This window comes from Chiloscyllium plagiosum, unplaced genomic scaffold (assembly GCF_037043375.1).
Source record: "Chiloscyllium plagiosum isolate Xiang-an unplaced genomic scaffold, Cpla_swu_hap1 HiC_scaffold_36, whole genome shotgun sequence".
NCBI classification, from domain to species: domain Eukaryota; kingdom Metazoa; phylum Chordata; class Chondrichthyes; order Orectolobiformes; family Hemiscylliidae; genus Chiloscyllium; species Chiloscyllium plagiosum.
In genome coordinates this window covers 22,499,308-22,520,741 of record NW_028270174.1, presented here as the reverse complement: position 1 = coordinate 22,520,741, position 21,434 = coordinate 22,499,308, and the positions used below count along the sequence as shown (strand labels likewise).

Below are 21,434 nucleotides of genomic sequence, written 5' to 3'. Positions count from 1 at the left end.
CCCTCCCAACCTGTACCCCTCAATCAAGCATGTGGCAGCAATGGTCACTGATGCTTACACTGGGCCTGCCGACACAGCCACAAATTGAGGCCCTTATGTGGACAATTAGCCCCACAGCTGGTATTTAACCTAACGTCACTGGAGTGCCTGCTTGTGGAGAGTGCAATTTAGGGCAGGGTCACATTCAAAGGCTGATTGATTGCCAGAACCTGGCATCAGGGAGGGGGAGCTTGCAAAAAGCTGCCCCCCTGCCGTTGCCGCTAACACACCCTCACCTATGTGAGGTGCACCGACTGCAGAGGCCCTTCCTGAAAATAGGCAATGTGGGGCTTTGGCAGGATCTACATCCAGAATTCCTCCACTAAATACCCCACTCTGTCAGGATGGAATCCCTGCATCACCAATTCCTCAGTTGCAGTCCCATGTTTAGCCACGCAAAGCGATTTTTTTGTTATGATGGGGAGTGAAAATGTCCAGTCCCTGAAGAATGAAGTTAACCATGCACTGCTAAAAGATAACGAACAATGCTTCACACACTTTTAAACCACCAGCAGCAACCTGAGCGGCTAGACTGAAACATGCACCTATGTGGAGCAGGGCGTTCACATAACTCAGCAATACCAAAGCTTAAAGCAGTACAAAAAGGCCATGAGTGTCCAGTTTCCCCACAGCATATTTGTAACGCTTTTTTCCCTCTACACTTTCAGGACTGTGCAACTCAAAGAAAGTTAACCAATTCTAAATAGCACCTATGTTAATCTTAAGCCATTTTTACAGAGGGGAAAGTCTGATTTGCTTGTGAAGTACTATGTTTTCCAAAGCTAGCGCTGCCCTTTTTGTAGTGTCCTAACAGGCTGCCAACCCTGACTGGGGAACCAAGTGCTTTGTTCTGGCACCCAGATCTCCTGTGGAAAACCAGTGTCATGTTGAAGCCTGCTCACCATTGGTGGTACAGCATCCTTTATATTATAACACACAATACCTGCATGAGGGCTCTTGTGGCGCAGTGGTAGTATCCCTTCCTCATAGCCACAAGATCCTGGTTCAAGTCCCACCTGCCCTCATAATGTGTCACAGCATATCCAAACTGGCTGAATAAAATAACTGCAATATTGGCAGGTGGAACACGGCCTGTCCTAGGAAGTTATAACCCAAACCTAACTGTTTTCAACCAAACAGCACTGTCGATCTTAACTTATACATTTTGTTCATGTGAAAGCACAAGTAAAACATAAACTGGTAACCACACAGGAATCTCATCTTCCCCACTGACAGGGATTTCATTTCTAGATCTATTTACCTGGCAGTGAAGACACTGCACAATGTGGAGAAAGTGAGGACTGCAGATGCTGGAGCACAATGTGGTCAATTTTAATAGTAAATAGAAATTGCCGTGATGTGGCTTTTGAATGTTATGGCATTCCACCAGTTGAGGGCAGCAGTGACTGGTCGGGTTAAAACGATCAGTGAAGGGAGAAAATGATGCATTTAACACTGGCATCAAGCAGCTTTCCATTTATAAACTCGGAACAGAAATATCAGGAGAGAACGCACAGAGATGTTTAATATTCTGGCTCAGCACATTCTCATTCTGCTTCAACCACTACAAAGCATCTCAACTGCAGCCACACAGAATGAAAATTAAAGGGTGAGGCAATGCCGAAGTCATAGCAAGCTTGGCTTACGCGGGAATTAAGAAGTTGTGAAGGATAAATGTGGGGCAGACATGATTTATTTTTAAACTTCCTTTCACCAGACTGTAACCAGGTGACACAAGAAAGTGCTTGGTGTTCTTCCACCCTGTGGTTACATTCAAGCACAATATTAAATTTCAAGAGCGTGTGGCAGACATTGTTAAAATTTATAAAAACTAAGTTTATATTATGTATTTAGGAACTTTTGGTGGGGGAGGGAGTTCATTTCACAGCATCCTCTGTGGTTCCAAAAGGTCATAGGTCGAGCATGGGTCACTGCCACCTTGGGCTCCCAACCAAAAGCGATCCCAGAACACAGCTGATCCTCAATGCCTAACCCTGACAATTAACCTCCAAGCTATTAAATATACTTAAAAATCACATAACACCAGGTTATAGTCCAACAGGGCTATTTGGAAGTACTAGCTTTTGGAGTGCAGCTCCTTCATCAGGTAGACAGCCACCTGGTGAAGGAGCAGCGCTCCGAAAGCTAGTGCTTCCAAATAAACCTGTTGGACTATAACCTGGTGTTGTGTGATTTTTAACTTTGTCCACCCAGTTCAACACCGATAGGTCCACATAATATCAAACACAGTGCTATCCATTCTAAGTGACTGTAAGGAAAACAACTTGTGCTTTAGCACTCCGTTTTTTTATTCAGAAGTGTAATTTATGATTCAGAGAAACTAATAGCTTACACTCACCAGAAACGCACTCTTCCTCAAGAAGTTTGATCTGGTGGTGGAATATTTGCTCTTGGACACGACAGATCGATCGCTTAATCTTCTCTCTCCGGGTCACCATGTAAGTAAGGTTTCGAACCTGGTGAAGATATATCACAAGCAGTGTTACACCAGACTTTACAGACAGTTTAGCTTACACACAAACAGGTCACTCTACTCCTTATTTTAGATGCGGCTATCCTGATATGACAAGAAGTAAACCAAAACTTACCAGCGTGACCTTCTTCAAAATAACAAAAACAAATAATGTCACCCATAACTTAGCACTAGAGCTATCTAAAGTAAAAACAGAAAATGCTGGAATGTACAGCAGCTCAGTCAGCATCTGAAAGAGAAAGATAGGTTAACGTTTTGGCTTGATCAGAATGGTTCCAGCTTTTATGCCAGATTCCCAGCATTCAGTTTCCTGTCAACTTCAACAGAACTTATTTGGGATGCACCCTTGCCAAAAAATGGCACATGCTCCCCCCTCCCCAACCACAGCCACCTCCCTCCCTCTCCCCCCACTCCCATACACCACAAGCTGACCTTTCAGAAATTATCTCGATCTGAAATTGTTTGTCGCCAGTCTGTCAGTATTATCCAGTAGATAGTGGCAGGGAGAAAATCAGGACTGCAGATGCTGGAGATCAGAGTCAAAACGTGCAGTGCAGGAAAAGCACAGCCGGTCAGGCAGCATCCGAGGAGCAGGAAGAGTCGACGTTTCGAGCACAAGCTCTTCATCAGGAATGTGGGGGGAGGCTCAAGGGGGCTGAGAGATACAGTGGAAGGGGGGCTGGGGGGAAGGTGGGGTATGATGGTGATAGGTGGGAAGGAAGATGGACAGGTAGGACAGTTCAAGAGGGTAGTGCCAAGTTGGAGGGCTGGATCTGGGATAAGATAGGGGGAAGGGACATGAAGAAACTGGTGAAATCAACATTGATCTCTGTGGTTGGAAGGTCCCAAGGCGGAAGATGAGGTGTTCTTTCTCCAGGCATCAGGTGGCTAGAATTTGGCGGTGAAAGAGGCACAGAAGTTGCATGTCTTTGGCGGAGTGGGAGGGGGAGTTAAAGTGTTCAGCCACAGGGCAGTGGAGTTATTTAGTGCGTGTGTCCTGGAGAAGTTCTCTGAAACGATCTGGAAGTTGGCGTCCTGTCTCCCCAAATGTAGAATGCGAGTGGTCCCAATGTGGTCTCCTCTACATTATGGAGACAGGACGGCAACCTGCTTTACATTTCAAAGAACATCTCTGGGAGACAAGCACTAAACAACCCCAATGCCCTGTGACCAACACTTCAACTCGCCCTTCCACACTACCAAGGATGTCCAAGTCATGGGCCTCTTCCATAGCCAGACTCTAGTCACCTGACTCCTGAAGGAAAAACGCCTCATCTTCCGCCTTGGGACCATCCAACCACATAGGATCAATGTTAATTTCACCAGTTTCCTCATCTCCCCTCCCCCACCTTATCACAGCTCCAACCCTCCAACTCAGCACCGCCCTCGTGAACTGTCCTACCTAGCCAACTTCCTTCCCAGCTGTCTGCTCCACCCTCCTCTCGGACCTATCACCATCACCCCTCACTTCCATCTATGTATCGTATTCCCAGCTACCTTGCTCCACCCCACCCTCCTCCCACGTATCTCTCAGCCCCCTTGGGCCTCCCCCACATTCCTGATGAAGAGTTTATGCCTGAAACGTCGACCCTCCTACTGCTCGGATGCTGCCTGACCGGCTGCGCTTTCCCAGCGCCACATGTTTTGACAGTAGATTGTGGCAGCCAGCAAGCATATTCTGTGACAGACCCAAATGGGCCCCTCACATGGCAGGCTTCAAAAATTCCCAAAGCATGGAAAATAAACCCCAGACAAACAGGCACAGTTATCGTCACAGCACCTTTTATGACATTGGAGGCCTTCCAGTCTATTGAGTCCATGCTGGCTCTCTGTATAAAAATCTGGTCAATCTCACAGCTCTGTGCTATCCCCAGTCAACCTGCAAACTTACTTCCCTGCAGCACCAATCAAACTTTCTCGCAAAATTATTAATCACCTCCCCCTCATCATCCTAATAGGTTGCAAGTTCAAGTTCAGTACCACATCCAGTGTAAAAAAAAAAGATTCTTCCTCATAGTCCCATTGCATTACTTCACCAAAACCTACCCCTCCCTACCCTGTCCCATTCATTTCATGCTAGAACCAAGCATGGCTCAAAAAAGGTTATTTAAACTTTGCGATCTTAAAGCTTTCACACAAGAATAATTTTGTGCGGATTACAAGGCGTATTGCTGCTGACTATTCAACTTACCACTGAATATCTTAATAATTACTTTAAAAGGCCAGTAAAAACCCATTGAGTGTTCAAAGTTAAACTGGGGAAATGTAATTGCACACAAATGCAGAGAATGAGGGTACCTTTCAGCTGCTCACTGTCCACCCTCTCCAGAACAAGACAAGCCACTTCCTAACTACAACATCACTTAAATGTTACTTCAACAAAGGAATGCGTTAGATCTGATTGTAAGGAGCTACCCATCCACACATCAAGTACAAACAACCAAAGGGACAGAGCACAGAAAAGAGAAGGCCACATTAACTGGTGACAGGCACCACTACTGCACTGTACCAGTTATAGTGTTAAACGTGTTGTCTCAGAGACAGTACTATCAGAAAATAAAATTAACCACACAATGTGTACTATATAAAAGAATACACCCACTTTTATTAGATTTTATTACAGTACAATGTTATAAATACTGTACATTCAGTACTCCACAGAAGTAAAAGCCAACAGGTTGAAAGTAAAGTAAAGCCATAAGGAAACAGCCAGAGACACACCTGATCTCAGGTACAGCTTAGAAAGGAACATGGGCAACTGCCCTGATTTGCAGATATCTACAGCTTATTCCCCAAAGGTCAGCAGGTAAACCGTTAGGGTTGGAGTTTGTCCCTCACACCCAGTACAGTTCAGAACCCATGTTCACTACATTCACTGAACAAGCATTTGTTGTAAAGTATTTCAATTACATCGCTTCTGTGCACACTTCATTATGGAATGGACAGTTTCAGTAATCTGAGGGTCTGATGGTACCATTTTTAATTCTTTGCTGATAGAGACAAGGTTGAAATAATTAAATGCTTGCAATTAATCCTATAGAAGTGACTTTTAACATGCTAAAAAAAATGGGCAATTTGAGTAAAATTAAAGTCACTCAACAAACGCAGAGTGTCAGCACAAATTAATATTATGGGTGCAGATGAAAATTAATTACATTTCAATTCCAATATTCTTAGCTTGAAAGCTCTTTCGTTAAACTGTGCAATCCAAAACATGGGACTGACTGTGAAATCCAATGTTTCACAGATCTATTCTGATAGGATTAAAATCAGCATCAAAAACAATAACAAATTAATTTAACACAATAACCAATAGGAAACAATTAGGATCTGGCAGAACACATCATTTACCTTTAAGAATTTGCATATATGTGGAGATAAGCATTATAGGTAACAAGCCATGCTAGTGAGCACCTTATTCCAAATATAGCCTAGTAATCTGATCAGTAAATGAGTGAATAATTCAGTCAATTCACTGAGGAAACAATAAACTGTCATCAGGATTTTTCATAAACAGTGCACAGTTGGGATAGAGACAGAGCACAGGGGCAAAACCTGCACAACATGCAGCAAGAGAGACATTGAATGTGTATTCAAAATTACAAAGCATTACTCATGAGTAACATACCAGGGATGACTGATTGCCAAATTTGTGTTCGAAATAATGCACCATATATAGAAGGTCACTCATTCAATGCAATTTGATTTCCTAATGCTGCACAGTTTAATGAGATAGATACCACTCATTTATCCCAACTCTACTTTCATCTCTTCCTCCAACCAAGCCTCATCTCCCACAGATTTATAGATATACACTGGGCAATTATAATAAATCAAATGTGCAACTTAGCAGTTTTTTTCAGAACTATGAATGATAGAAAACAGCAAGGTCAGAATTGTAATCTCATCTCACTCTCACAACATGTGAATCCCTGGATTGGATTGTGAATCCAACTTTTTGTAATTCATCCTTCCCTGGTCATAATTCTATATTTATGACACAGATTAAAAATAGAACACTGCTAACTGTGGTGCAGCTATTTCTGATTCTGTGGAAATACACACAAAACTATCTGTCGTGTCAGCAACAAATCTTGGACCATTTTAAAAATCAGTAACTGGCCATCATCAACGTGAGAACACATTCACAGTTAAACATTGACAGATTCATTTGTAAACGAAGCACAATAATCATCTAGCTGTGCTGGAATGGCCTTACTGACCATCGAAATTAATGCTTTGACTATCCCTGATAGTGCAACAGGAAAAAAATGACAATTAAAATTAAAGCGCACCACAATATTGTGTTATATGTAAAGCAGCCATCCTGAAAAGATTTTAAATCTTTCCTATAAATGTACTAAGAAGAGCATTGTGACAAGGGAAAAGCTAATATAAATGACATAGGTTAAAGCAAATGATTTGCAAACTGCCTACTAATCTCCCAAACTCTGAATGCCCATATTGCCTTCACAAAGCATGCCCACACAGGGAACAAAATCTCTATCCCACTCTGTATATGCTCAGCAGTTGCACTGCGAGATTAGTAAATCAGTGAAAAATAGCTTCCAGCCACAAAACTCCAATGTGGCACTTGACAGAACAAAACTGTAAGTGATATAACTGACAGCTGCAGCCAACGCTAGATTTATTAAAAATAATTCAAAGCTTGTTAAAAGATATAACACACTTCCAGCCAATTGTGCAAAGCCAAACCACAAAACAGGTTAGCCAAGTGATTCAGCCTTTGTAGAATACATCAAGCAGTGGTCCATATTCCATAGCCCACAAGAAAGGTACATATTGACATCCAGCATTGCTAGATAATTATTGCGCATTGTCTGCAAATGATTGTCAACAACTTGTAAGCCCTGAGTTAGATTAATAAATTAGATAGATTAATAAATATATTTATGTATGTCAAGGGGATACATATGTAGATATACAAGACAAAGAAATGAAATATTTATTAACATATATAAAAATTAAAACTAAAATTCATACACATTGTGCTGGCTCCACAGCAATTGGATTAAATTGAAGAGCTTGGTCTCGCTCACATTTCTGGGCAGTTGAAATGGGAAAGCACATTGAGGATATGAAGCTCAGAAACTTTTAAGTTCTTCTTACAGTTTTGTTTGCAGTTATAACTGTTGAGAGTCTGATTTATTTCCAGTCAGCAAGCCCCTCATAATAGAGGCACATCTTTGTATAACCTCTTTGACTGCATCCCCTTTTTGTGAGGAATAAACAATTGTGAAATATAACCTTCAGATCAATGACTCCTTCTCCAATGTTCAGGTGGAGATGAAGAGGCACAAGTTAGACAACCGAAGAAGAATGATGCAAAATACATGAACCAAAATATAATTCAAGCATTTGGTTTATTGGAATGAACATTTGAGAGTAAAAGAACTTAAAATGATGCTAAGCCCTATTTATTACAGTCCCGATAATAACTAATGAACCATGCTTCAAGCAAGACAGAAACAATTGTAGACAGGGAGGAGTAACCCTAATGATTAAGAATGAAATCACTTCAATAAGAAAGGGTGTAATGAATGACAAACAGGAGTGGACATGTCATGGACCCAATTAAGAATTTGGTAAAATGGTTTTGCGACTACAGTGTTATAGACTTCTGATCAGATTGACACCTGGAGCTGTTCAGGGGAGAAATTACACAAACCAGCACTCTGTGTTAAACAAACATGAATGCTGGTCAAGCAGCTTTGTGGAAAGAGAAACAGAGTTAACATTTCGAGTCGTGTGACTTTTCTTCAGAAGTGAATATTTTAGTATTCTGTATTTCTTGGAATGTAGAAGTTTAAGCAGAGATTTGACCAAAGTTCTTAAGATATTAAAGGAGAACAGATAGGATAGACTGGGGGGAACTCAGTCCACCAGTGGGGAGTGCAGGGCCAGTTGACAGACTCAAAGAAATTAGAGGCAGAACCTTCAAGAATAATATCAGGAAATACCGTTGCATGCAAAATATAGCAGACATTGGAATTCCCTACTCAAACAACAGTTGATGCTACAAACGTTTGTAATTTTCTAATTGAAATTGATTGTTTCTTGTTAGCCAAAGATTATCGAGTAAAAGCTAGTTAATGGAGTTAACCACGATTCTACTGAACAACAGAACAGCCTTGGGGATGTAATGAGCTGAATGAGCTTTTCTACTCTTATGTAGCAAGTGATGCAGTTAACACTGCATGTAAGAACCTACAAACAGCAAATGACTAGCTCACATACTGATTGAGGAAGAAACGGTGGCAAAATTCTCTGCACACTTCGAAACATGAATAGGAGAAAAACCAACAAAGTTGGGAAAAGGCTGTGTTTTGTGGTGTCCTGCCAATTAAATAAAAGGCTGTAACCTGAACATCCAATAACCACGTTTCCTTCACGGTGAAGAAGATTTGCCATAACGTTTCCTGCCGAATTCGATGGTTTAGCTATTATGGTTGATTCTCCACAACTATTACCAGCAAGAAATATATCAATGCTAACTGTGCATCTGTTGACTCCTGAGGAAAATTTCCAAAGACAACAGACAATATCCAGTACTTCACCCAAGTGGCAATTATCCATGTGTGATTCTGGCCAGTGAACATTGCAGCAGTGGATGTCACAGCCAAGGCAAAAAACATCTGTGCTGTTTCAAAGTCAAACATGTATAAGTCCAGCAGGGGCTATGGGACGTCAATTAGAAGCAGGAATCCTGTGTGGTTTCCCCTTTCTTTAATCCACTGAGTGTTGCTGTTTCAGTCAGTGAAATTGAGGAGGAAACAGGAACGAAGTTTGAAGTTTTCTGGGATGTACGGTTGGAGATCAATGTCTGGAATTCCAGAGGTGTTCCTAGATTGAAGATTTACAGAGTCCCCTTGCCCACAGCAGCAGCACAAAGAGGATTTTATGCCAACTTCCCAGGTTCTTTACCAATCCCCATCTGTAGGTGAGTGGAGTTCCACAGAGTTTCAGGGCTCGGAATTGTGCAAAGGCGGCTGCAATAGCTCATATTTGATGCCCATCTTATTCTAGATTCTACAGGGTAAATATCGAGAATTCAGCTACTTCTACACCAATGCACATCTTCATATTCCAAACCAAAAAGTTGCGATGGTGATTCCCATGACAGAATGCTCAACAAAAAAGATGTACCTAATTGGAAAGTCAACCTCTATTTTTATCAACTGGAGAGGTGAACGGTGTGTTTACATTCAGATTAAAATATTCCCTTGTGGTGAAAAGATTATATATGTCATTTCAATGTACAAACTTTCTTTTTTCTGTTCGTTGTCGCTATTTTTATTTTCTACAGTTAACTGGCTGTCGTTTTGTTCCAAGGAAACTTATTTACTGCTGAAACACATTCTTAGAAAACAGAAATGTGTCATTTTAAGTAAAATGTAATCAAAGCCAATTTTAAACAAAACACTTTGCATTGTAACATCCGTTTTTTTAACCTAACTTGGCAAGCTACTAAACAAGGCCTCTCAAAGTTACAAGGGAGGTAAAAGAACAAAATTAGAAAGTGAGCTTTTCTTCAAATGTAGTTTTTAAAAAAACAAAAGAAACAGCTTGATGAATTTAGAGCTCTTTTTAAAATTATGCAACATATAACTCATGTGGCAAAGCATTTATGCCAAATTTTGCACACTTGCGAGTCTCATGCCATTTATCTTCGTGAAAAATTCAACATGAATGGAACGTTAAAACAATCCAAAACATGCTTTGAGGCGTGGCAAGGGGCTGGTGGTATGGAACAGCAATGGATACAGCTTTGAATTCACTTTATTCTATTCCCCTCTGAGTTGATTCGCGTGTCAAGTGGAGGCTGCAATGACGCATGGTGAAAAGGAAGAAGAATACGTACTTACCCACAGGAACAAGAGTAGGCTACTCATCCCTTCGACCCTGCCCTGCCCTGCCCTTCAGCAAGATCATGGGTGATCTAATTTTAACCTCAACTCTACATTCCCCCAAACTCCCATGGAAAGACCCATGTAAAGTGCACAGCCAGACCTGACCATCATCGGGAAACCCACTAAAGGCAACTCTGCCTGGGCTGGACTGGACTTCAAATAAGGCAAAGTATAAGCGGTGAAAAATACATAAGCAGAACTTACCTGATCACATGTCTATCGTTAGGGAAACACTCTTTGCACATGTCATTAGTTGGTTCATACTGTAGCGCCGATGCCATAGCTAATCTTGAAGAAGACAATCTTTCACCAGCATGTTCTCCAACCCTTCAGTCATCCATGTACATAAGAACCTACAGGAACACATTTCTTCAGGTGTTCCTCCCAGAGTAGGGACTGGACTGTTTTTGGATTGCACACTCTTCACCCCCACCCAACTCCAACAGGGTGCCCTCAGCTCAAGTGACGCAAACTGAACTTGCAGCTCAAGTAAGGAGATTGCGTGCGAGCTCTAACTTGCTGATTCAGAAGTTGCAGGAATTTCCTGTGCTGCTCAATGGGAATTACAAAGTCCTGCTCAGACAACTTAATAGAAATGAGTTAATTCTGCGTTAAGCAGAACACCTCATTCAAATAAGGCAAGACGACGACAAATTCTGCTACACACCCGACCATTGTACTTTGGCGGCCAACTGCAAGACTCAAATCACCAAACTGTTGCAAAAATAACATGACTTTGTTACCTCATTTCGCAGTCAAATTAAAATGAGAATACAGGGTTTGTATATTTTTTCCTGCTGGCTACAACAGAATTTACTCTGACAAGGTTTGTGAAGCTGCTTGTATTGTGCTGCTCAACTTATAAATTTTGGAAATTTACAGCATGGAAGGAGGACATTCAGCCCATCATTCTTATGACTACTAAGAAATAGCCACCCAGCCAAATCCCACTTTCCAGTTCTTGGTGCTTGACTTGTACCATTCAGTACATCAAGTATATCTTGGAGTACTTGAAATATATTATGGAGATTCCTGCCTCTACTATCCTTTCAGACAATGAGTTTCAGATCCCACCACCATCTAAGTAAAACCTTTTTGTCTTGAATTCCCTCTGAACATTCTACCTTGCACCCTGCATCCATGCACTCCAGTTGTGCATCCCTCAAGCAAGGGAACAGAGCCTTTCATCTGACTATAGCCCTCATAATGACATTAGAAACAGGATCAGGAGTGGGCCACTTGATTCTTAAAGCCTGCCCCACTGTTCTACAAGATCATGGCTGATCTGTCCCTAGCCTCAAATCCTCTTTCTGGGAGCCCTCAATTCTCCGATGTTTCAAAAATCTCTACTTCTTCAAATACTTTCATTATTCCTAATTTTAAAACTTGGATCTCCCCTTAGCCTCGTCTGTTCCAAAATAACAACCTTAGCCTATCCTCAATGAAGTTTTGTAATCCAGGCAAATCCTCATAGATGTCCTCTGTACCCTTTCTAGCACAATTCCATCATCCCTACAGCATGGCGACCAATAACTGCAGCAGTACTCTAGCTGTTTCTATTCATGTTTCTTCACAGTTTATATATTCAGCTCTTATATTCAATGCCTAGTCTCATAAAGACTAGAGCACTGCAATCAGTCTTCCTTGGCTTCGACAAACAACCTTCCAACCAACTTTACTGGGTCTCAGGACTCCTTAGCTCCTTTGCATTTGTCAGGACCTACCATTTATCTTAAGATGAATGCCAGCAGTTCTTACATGGAACACTAAATGAATTCCTAACACCCTTGTAGCAATTTACCAACTTAAGACATGGGGAAAAATTAACAACCTCTTTCTTCAAAAATGTAGCAATCATGAGGACACGCACCATCCAATCGGAGAAGAATTTGCAATGGGAGAATTTGTTTTGCTTTCAAAGACATAGTGAATAAAATCATCCCAATAAAAACATTTAAGTTTAAAAAAAACATTCAAAATTACATTTTCCTACTGGAAAAAAAGAGAATGGAAATTTGCCCCAAGAATGATATTAAATTGCCGAATTGCAGCTCCAAGCAACAGCACTCACCCTCTCTAGATCCTGGCGGAGGTGTGTGAAAAGCTGCAGCCGTCTGAACAAGACATCTTGTTCCTGCTTTGCCAGATTGTCCTCCTCGTCTTTTTTGGGAGTGAAGAGAGGCTTGTTGAAATTACTCTTCCTCTTCCCCTTCCAGTACTGATAAATATAATCCACAAGTTCCTCGGACAACTTCAAGTGCTGGGACACCTCCAAGACGCTGACAAAGTTATAAAATTCGTCCTCTAATTGTTGGAGTTTCTGTTTGCGGAGGCTGATCCTTTGAGCCTCCTCCTGGCTCTGGTCCATACTGTCCAGGACACTTTCCACAATGGCAGGTTTCTCCTGTACCTCCTCAGTGGAATAGCCTTTGTTTCCCTCATCGGGCTCCTTGCTGCTGTGCTTCGGGCAGTAAGATTTAAACTTCACTTCATCATCTTCCGCCAGAATGGTCTTCATTTCCAAATTGCGATCAAATGCACAAGTCACATGGAAAGCCGTACGGCAGTTCTTCACTGAACACTACAGGGATATTAAAAAAAGTCCAGTTACGATAAGGCAAGATGTATTTCCAAGTGATCATGTGGAGAATACAATAGCACTTCTGGTCACTTTGAAATGTTAATTTTCTACTTTTTGATGAGGAAATGTCTTGCAACCCCCAATAAGAATATGTTCATAACTTATCAGCTATTATCTTTTTAATAGGGAAGACTAATTGAGCTTTTCCTGGCCTCTGGAACATTCATGTTTATTGCTGAAAGCAATCATCTTGTGCATGCAATCTGATCAGCAACTAAGCAAAACAGATAAAAGTTTGGCAGTCCCTCCAGAACCAGTCAAGAATACTGGTGGCCAGTTAGACAACTAACGAAAGCAAGAGATTCCAAAAATATCCCCATTCTTCATGGTAAGCGAGCCCAGCATTTAAAACTAAAGTCAAGGCTGAAGGATTTGCAACCGCCTTGAGGCAAAACTGCCAGGTGGATAATCCACCTTGGCCTCCTTCTGAGATTCCCAGCACCTGACTTCCCCCAAAGCTTGTCCACCACCTACAAGGCATAAATCAGGAAGGAATGATGAGTGAGACACTCTTGACTTGTCTGAACACATGCAGCTGTAACAACACTCAAGATGCCATCCAAGACAAAGCAACCCTAGAAAGACCCTAATGGGAGTTATCTACAGGCCCCCAAACAGTAGCCTGGATGTAGTGTGTAAGTTGAATAAGGAGCTGAAATTGGCCTGTCGCAAAGATATTACTACAGTTGTTATGGGGGATTTGAACATGCAGGTAGACTGGGAGAATCAGGATGGTATTGGACCCCAAGAAAGGGAGTTTGTGGAGTGCCTCTGAGATGGATTCTTAGAACAGTGTGCTAGAGCCTACCAGGGAGAAAGCAATTCAGGATCTGGTGTTGTGCAACAAACTGGATTTGATCAGGGACCTCCAAGTAAAGGAGCCACTAGGAGGTAGTGACCACAATACAATAAGCTTTAATCTGCAGTTTGAAAGGGAGAGGGTAGAATCGGAAGTGACAATATTTCAGTTGAATGAGGGGAACTATGGAGCTATGAGGGAGGAGCTGGCCAAAGTTCAATGGTGCAGTACCCTAGCAGGGATGGCAGTGGAACATCAATGGCAGGTATTTCTGGGTATAATGCAGAAGATATAGGATCAGTTCATTCCAAAAAGGAACAAAGGTCCTAAGGGGAGGCAGGGGTGGCCGTGGCTGACGAGGGAAATTAAGGACCATATAAAGACAAAAGGGAAAAATATAACATAACAAAGATAAGTGGGAAATCAGAGGACTGGGAAGCTTTTAAAGAACAACAGAGGATAACTAAGAAGGAAATATGCAAAGAAAAAATAAGGTACGAAGTTAAACTGGCCGAAAATATAAAGAAGGATAGTAAAGGCTTTTTTAGGTATGTGAAAAGAAAAACAATGGTTAAGACTAAAATTCGGCCCTTGAAGACAGAAACATGTGAATTTATTACAGGGAACAAAGAAATGGCAGAAGAGTTGAATTGGTACTTTAGATCTGTCTTCACTGGGGAAGACACAAGCAATCTCCCAGATGTAACAGTGGCTGAAGGACCTGAACTGAAGGGAAGTTATAGTAGGCAGGAAATGGTGTTGGAGAGACTGTTGGGTCTGAAGGTTGATAAGTCCCCGGGACCTGATGGTCTGCATCCCAGGGTACTGAAGGAGGTGGCTCTAGAAATCTTGGATGCATTGGTGATCATTTTCCAATGTTCTATAGATTCAGGATCAGTTCCTGCAGATTGGAGGGTGACTAATGTTGTCCCACTTTTTAAGAAAGGAGGGAGAGAGAAAACAGAGAATTATAGACCTCAGTGGTGGGAAAAATGCTGGAGTCAATTAAAAAGGACGAAATTACGACACATCTGGACAGCAGTAACAGGATAGGTCAGAGTCAGCATGGATTTATGAAGGGGAAATCATGCTTGACTAATCTTCTGGAAATTTTGAGGATGTAACTCTGAAGATGGACAAGGGAGATCCAGTGGATGTAGTATACCTGGAATTTCAGAAAGCCTTTGATAAAGTCCCACATCGGAGGTTAGTGAGCAAAATTAGGGCATGTGGTATTAGGGGCAAAATACTGACATGGATTGAAAATTGGTTGGCTGACAGGAAGCAAAGAGTAGTGATAAATGGCTCCCTTTCAGAATGGCAGGCGGTGACCAGTGGTGTGCCGCAGGGATCAGTGCTGGGACCGCAGCTTTTTACAATATATGTTAATGATTTAGATGAAGGTATTAAAAATGATATTAGCAAATTTGCTGATGACACAAAACTGGGTGGCAGGGTGAAATGTGAGGAGGATGTTAGGAGATTACAGGGTGACCTGGACAGGCTAGGTGGGTGGACAGATGCATGGCAGATGCAGTTTAATGTGGATAAATGTGTGGTTATCCACTTTGGCAAGAACAGGAATGCAGATTACTACCTAAATGGTGTCAAGTTAGGTAAAGGGGCAGTACGACGAGATCTAGGTGTTCTTGTACATCAGTCAATGAAAGCAAGCATGCAGGTACAGCAGGCAGTGAAGAAAGCTAATAGCATGCTGGCCTTCATAACAAGAGGAATTGAGTATTGAAGCAAAGAGGTCCTTCTGCAGCTGTACAGGGCCCTGGTGAGACCGCACCTAGAATATTGTGCACAGTTTTGGTCTCCAAATTTGAGGAAAGACATTCTGGCTATTGAGGGAGTGCAGTGTAGGTTCATGAGGTCAATTCCCGGAATGTCGGGACTATCTTACACTGAAAGATTGGAGCGACTGGGCTTGTATACACTTGAGGAGAAAGTGAGGTCTGCAGATGCTGGAGATCAGAGATGGAAATGTGTTGCTGGAAAAGCGCAGCAGGTCAGGCAGCATCTAGGGAACAGGAGAATCGACGTTTCGGGCATTAGCCCTTCTTCAGGAATCAAGTATACACTTGAGTTTAGAAGGCTGAGAGGGGATCTGATTGAAACGTATAAGATTATTAAAGGATTGGACACTCTGGAGGCAGGAAGCATGTTTCCGCTGATGGGTGAGTCCCAAACCAGAGGACACAGTTTAAAAATAAGGGGTAGGCCACTTAGAACAGAGGTGAGGAGAAACTTCTTCACCCAGAGAGTGGTGGGTGTATGGAATGCTCTGCCCCAGAAGGCTGGGGAGGCCAAGTCTCTGGATACTTTCAAGAAAGAGTTGGATAGAGCTCTTAAGGATAGTGGAATCAAGGGTTATGGGGATAAGGCAGGAACAGGATACTGATTGAGGATGATCAGCCATGATCATAATGAATGGTGGTGCTGGCTCGAAGGGCAGAATGGCCTACTCCTGCACCTATTGTCTATTGTCTATTGTCTATAACCCATTTAATCAACACGCCCATCCAACATCTTAAACATTCACCTCTTCCACCACCTACAAGATGCACTGCAGCAACTCCACAAGACTCCTTAGACAGAACCTTTCAAAGCAGTGGCCTCTATTATCTTGAAGAGCAAAGTCAGTAGACATACAGAAACACAGCTGGGGATTTCTCTGAAGCACACATTTGGAACTACATAACCACTCCTTCACTGTGCTTGGCTCAGAAATCCTGAAACACCCTTCTGAACAGATATACAGACAGAACATGATTGCAGCAGAGCAAGGCAGTTGCTTTCCACAACCTTCTCAAAGGCATTCACAGATGGGCAATAAATGGTGGCCTTGTCAGTGACACTCATGCCAAGAATACAACAAAATTGGGCAGCTTGATCAATAGAAACCTTTGAAGGAGGAATGGCATGTTGAAAATGCAAAAATCTGGGATACTTAGCTTCAAGAATAGAGCCATACAGTGAAAAATCAAGGGAATCATGTTAAACCTTTATAAATTACAGGTTAGTCTGGAGCACTGTGCACAAATCTATACGGGACAGTTTGGGACCCTCTAGAGGATGCAACAAATTGTGGCACAAGGGATAAGGAGCTTCAGATATTCAATCAGTTCATAGAAATTTTAGGACTGCTCCTTCAGAAAGTAAATGGTTAGGTAGAGATTTAAGAGAGCTATCCAACATAAAAAAAAATGTTTTGACTGAGAAAATAAAGAGCAACAACATCCATTGGCAGGTAGATCCACCTCAGAAATCAGAGATTTAAGATTAATTGGTAAAAACAAAGGGGAGTGGAACACAGACAGCAAGTTATGACAATTTCATGTGTTGCCCCTGTTCAAGAAAGGTGGAATACAAAAAGCAGGAAATTACAGACCAGTTAGTCCAACGTCTGTTGGGTGCTGGAGTCCACTCATTATGGAGGAAGACTGGGCAGGACAGTTAGCAAAGCTTAACACCATCAGAATCAACGTGGATTTGAGAAAGCAATAACATGTTTAGCAAATTAGCTAGAATTCTTTGAGGATATGACAAATAGAGTGGATAAAAGGGAACTGGTAGATGTGGTGTATTTGGATATCCAGGAGCCATTCAATAAGCTGCCACAAAAGGATGGTGGCTGCAGATTGAGAAGTATCTAATAGGATAAACAAACTGGAGTGAAAATGAGGAATCACAGGGGAATGAGACTTATTAGATAACTCTATCAAAGAGATGGCTCAGGGGAAGGCCATTCGGCCCATCGTGTACATAGCCTGCATCTGTGCTATATGTTTCTTTGGTTCTCTCACTCCTAGTCCAGACCTCTTTCCCATTCAATCCCTGCAAGAAAACTGGGAAACACTCACACCCTCAATTTATTACTAGGTCAAATTACATTTACTTTCAGCAGCGTATCCCTTGTTTGTAAGTTTTGAACGCAGCTACCTTCATTTTTCACTTTTATAACACCGCTGCAATGGGGGATGTAATCATTCACTGGCAATCCTTCGACAACTTTAATGATGTTCTAACCGTTGACTTAAACTACTGTCAAACTAATCCACCTCCCCATTGCCAGGCTCAAACAGGCCATCAACAACAGCAAGACGACTGTTAGCTCATTCACCCTGTTCCCTCCTCTTCTTTAAATAAATGTTGACTCCTTCACACAGTACGTTTCCACAAGAATGGTAATGAGACAGCAGTATCCCATCCAAGTCACCATCGATGCTCGTAATAAACCAGAGAAATAATACAACACAGAAGGGGATCATTTGGCCTATCTTGTTCAGGCTAACCCAGACACCCAGATTCCCAGTAGTCATGAGAGTCTAGTCAATGAGTGTCAATGTGCTTTACAACTGTTGTAGGAGCGAGTACAGACAAGCCTGAATTCTAATCCTGTCCTCGTAGCTGTTCATTCATCGACACCCTAGTAAGCATCAGTCAATATTGGTAAGAAGCAACAGCTGTCATATTTACTCCTCTCCAGTTAAGAGCTACTGAAGCTATTCAATTGTACTGCCCTATAGCCACACCAGCTGAGAATTACTAACACCAAAAATCAGGATCAAATTAGGAAGTTTCTTGATTTGCCCTGTTCAGCTAATCACAAATTAAGATAACAATATTCCAAAAACATTACGATTATTTAACATTCTTAACTCAAGAAAAGTATCAGAAGATTTAAATTAAGATTCCTCCCTCTGTATCTTTTACAAAATGTAAAGAATATTAATAATAGGAATTGGACCTCTTTCCATTTAAGGTATTCAGTGTTAGCCACAAGGTGATAAGAGACAGATGCAGATGAAAACTCCTTCTAATCTGCCTTAAAGTGCCTCAGCTTCAACACCAGAATGCTCTACCAATGTGGCATTTATTTCCATTAATCATCCCCCAGTTTTGAACAGGGGGAAATTCAGTCCTATTGGCTTATATCCTACCTTGTCTCAAGACCACCCAAACTCACTTTGCAAAGGATCCTAAAGCAGAGAAGACTTTCACCAACTCCCCTCCTTTAAATTTTAAGACGTTCTGTAAACCAGGCATGAACAGTCTTACATTGCTGTTCAATACTGTATGTTAATTCCCCAGACACCAGCACTTTAAACTGGTTTTCAGCATTGACCTCTGCATTGGCGGCTAAAACAGTAAATTATTATGTTATCCAGGTACATTCAGAATGTAAAGTATTTGAACATTATTAAAATGTTAACAACCCATATTAGAAATGCCTAGAAGACAATCCTTCAAACAAGACAGCATACATGGGCTGTCAATGTCAACAATGATTAACTGGATAGCAAAACAAAGGGAATGCTTTATTTCTTTTTAGGTGATTTAAATCTGAACCAAAGTAGTCCCCTGTTGACTGAAACACCAAACCAAATCTGCATAAAAATTACCATGGAACCAACCTTTGGCCATGAACTAGATTATTAATTAAAATGAGCTTGCATACATAAACGTAGTGTCAATACAAGTCAAAAATCACAACATGTATTTTCTATTGGGCGAAACAAGATTGTAACTTAAAATGCGACTGAACAGCAATAAATGGCTCCAATCAATTGTACACAGTACTGAAGAATGGAGGACAGTAATTTGATTAAAAGGCTTTGACCTGTGTTCTCTTTCTGGTCTATCTATCTGTCCATTCATGCTTTAATCCCTGCCATAAAACAACATTGGATCAAGATGGGTAATAAACCAGAGCAGGGAATAGAATTAAAAAAGATGAATATCCAGGCAGTCATAATCGTATTATAATAAGGTTTAACATTGTAACAGAATAGAACAAACAGGATAAAAACAAGACAATAATTTGGAAAGATGATGATATCAAGGAAGAATAGAACTTGTCAAAAATAAATGAGCAAAAATATTGAAAAACAATATGAAACAATTAAAACTATGTTGAATAAAGTTTGGGATAAACACATTCCAAATAGGACTACTGTCAAATATTTTGTTTCAAAGTAATGCAGGGTCAAATGACTGGCAGGTAACTAACTTTACAAATATATTTAAAGAGGGAGACAGAACATGCTGCAGGAACAAAAGGCCAACAGAAAAAAAATGTATTCCTGACCAAAGGAGAAAGTAAATAAAAATCTGGAAACCAAAAATAAATTATAAATATTTAGCCTGGATTTCAAAAGGGAAAATAAGGCACAACCAAACTGATTAAATTACTTGGAGAAAGTGAGGACTGCAGATGCTGGAGATCAGAGTTTAAAAATGTGTTGCTGGAAAAGCGCAGCAGGTCAGACAGCATCAAAGGCACAGGAGAATCGACCTTCTTCAGGAATGAGGAGGGTGTGCCAAGCAAGCTAAGATAAAAGGTAGGGAGGAGGGACTTGGGGGAGGGGCGTTGGGAATACGATAGGTGGAAGGAGGTTAAGGTGAGGGTGATAGGCCGGAGAGGGGGTGGGGGCGGAGAGGTCGGGAAGAAGATTGCAGGTCAAGAAGGCGGTGCTGAGTCTGAGGGTTGGGACTGAGAAAAGGTGGGGGGAGGGGAAATGAGAAAGCTGGAGAAATCTGCATTCATCCCTTGTGGTTGGAGGGTTCCTAGGCGGAAGATGAGGCGCTCTTCATCCAGGCGTCGTGTGCCATGGTCTGGCGATGGAGGAGGCCAAGGACCTGCATGTCCTTGGCGAAGTGGGAGGGGGAGTTGAAGTGTTGAGCCACGGGGCGGTTGGGTTGGTTGGTGCGGGTGTCCCAGAGGTATTCTCTGAAATGTTCTGCAAGTAGGCGGCCTGTCTCACCAATGTATAGGATTAAATTACTTGAAGAGTGAACAGAGATCAGATGAGGATAATACAGGAGATGTATTGAGATTAGATTTCGCCAAAACCTTTGGTACAAAACCATGTAACACGTAATGAATTAGGACAGAGCTCATGAATTGAGGGGACAAGCAGAAGAATGGGTAGACAGTTGACTGCAAGATAAAAGCAGCCAGCTGAGGTAAAGGGTAGCTGGACAAAAGTGCTGGATGTATATCAAACTTGATCAGGTTACACTCGGGAGTACCGTGAGCAGTTCCAGGTGGCATATTCGTATAAAAAGTAAGATTATAAAGGCTTTGGAAAAAATACAAGAATGATAATATAGTGCTTTTTTCCATCTTTGTTCATTCATGGGATTCAGGATTTGCTTGCCCTTCAACTGAGTGGCTTTCAAAGGGAAGTTAAGAGTTAGCTGCAGTGCTGTTGGTCTGGAGTTGCATACAGACTAGACTGAGTAAGGATGGCAGATTTCCTTCCCTAAAGAACATGGGTGAACCAGATGAGGATTTTACAACAATCATGGTCACCATTACAGGATGTCAAACAATGAGAAGATGGAGTCTGGGCTATGTTGGCCTGAACAACTCATTGTCCAAATGCACATATCAAGACAGCCCATAGCTAATAATCATTTGAATCTGCCTATTTGTAAATATGCTGAGAATTTAACTGAACTAACTGAAAAATGTGAATCAGTTTAACAAAATTTCTATAAATATGCTGAAGTTTAGTC

General features: G+C 41.6%; 1 protein-coding gene across 3 annotated transcripts in view; it reads right to left on the bottom strand.

Annotated features, from left to right (window-relative positions):
- The window catches only part of jade1 (jade family PHD finger 1), a 236,705-nt gene that overhangs the window by 18,337 nt on the left and 196,934 nt on the right, over positions 1-21,434 (bottom strand). For all 3 annotated transcript variants that reach the window (XM_087980044.1, XM_043674201.2, XM_087980045.1), the window contains exons 9-10: positions 12,536-13,045; positions 2,399-2,516 (exon numbers count right to left, since the gene is read on the bottom strand). In XM_087980044.1, coding sequence (XP_087836170.1) covers positions 2,399-2,516; positions 12,536-13,045 — 628 coding nt within the window. The remainder of the gene's footprint in view (positions 1-2,398; positions 2,517-12,535; positions 13,046-21,434) is intronic.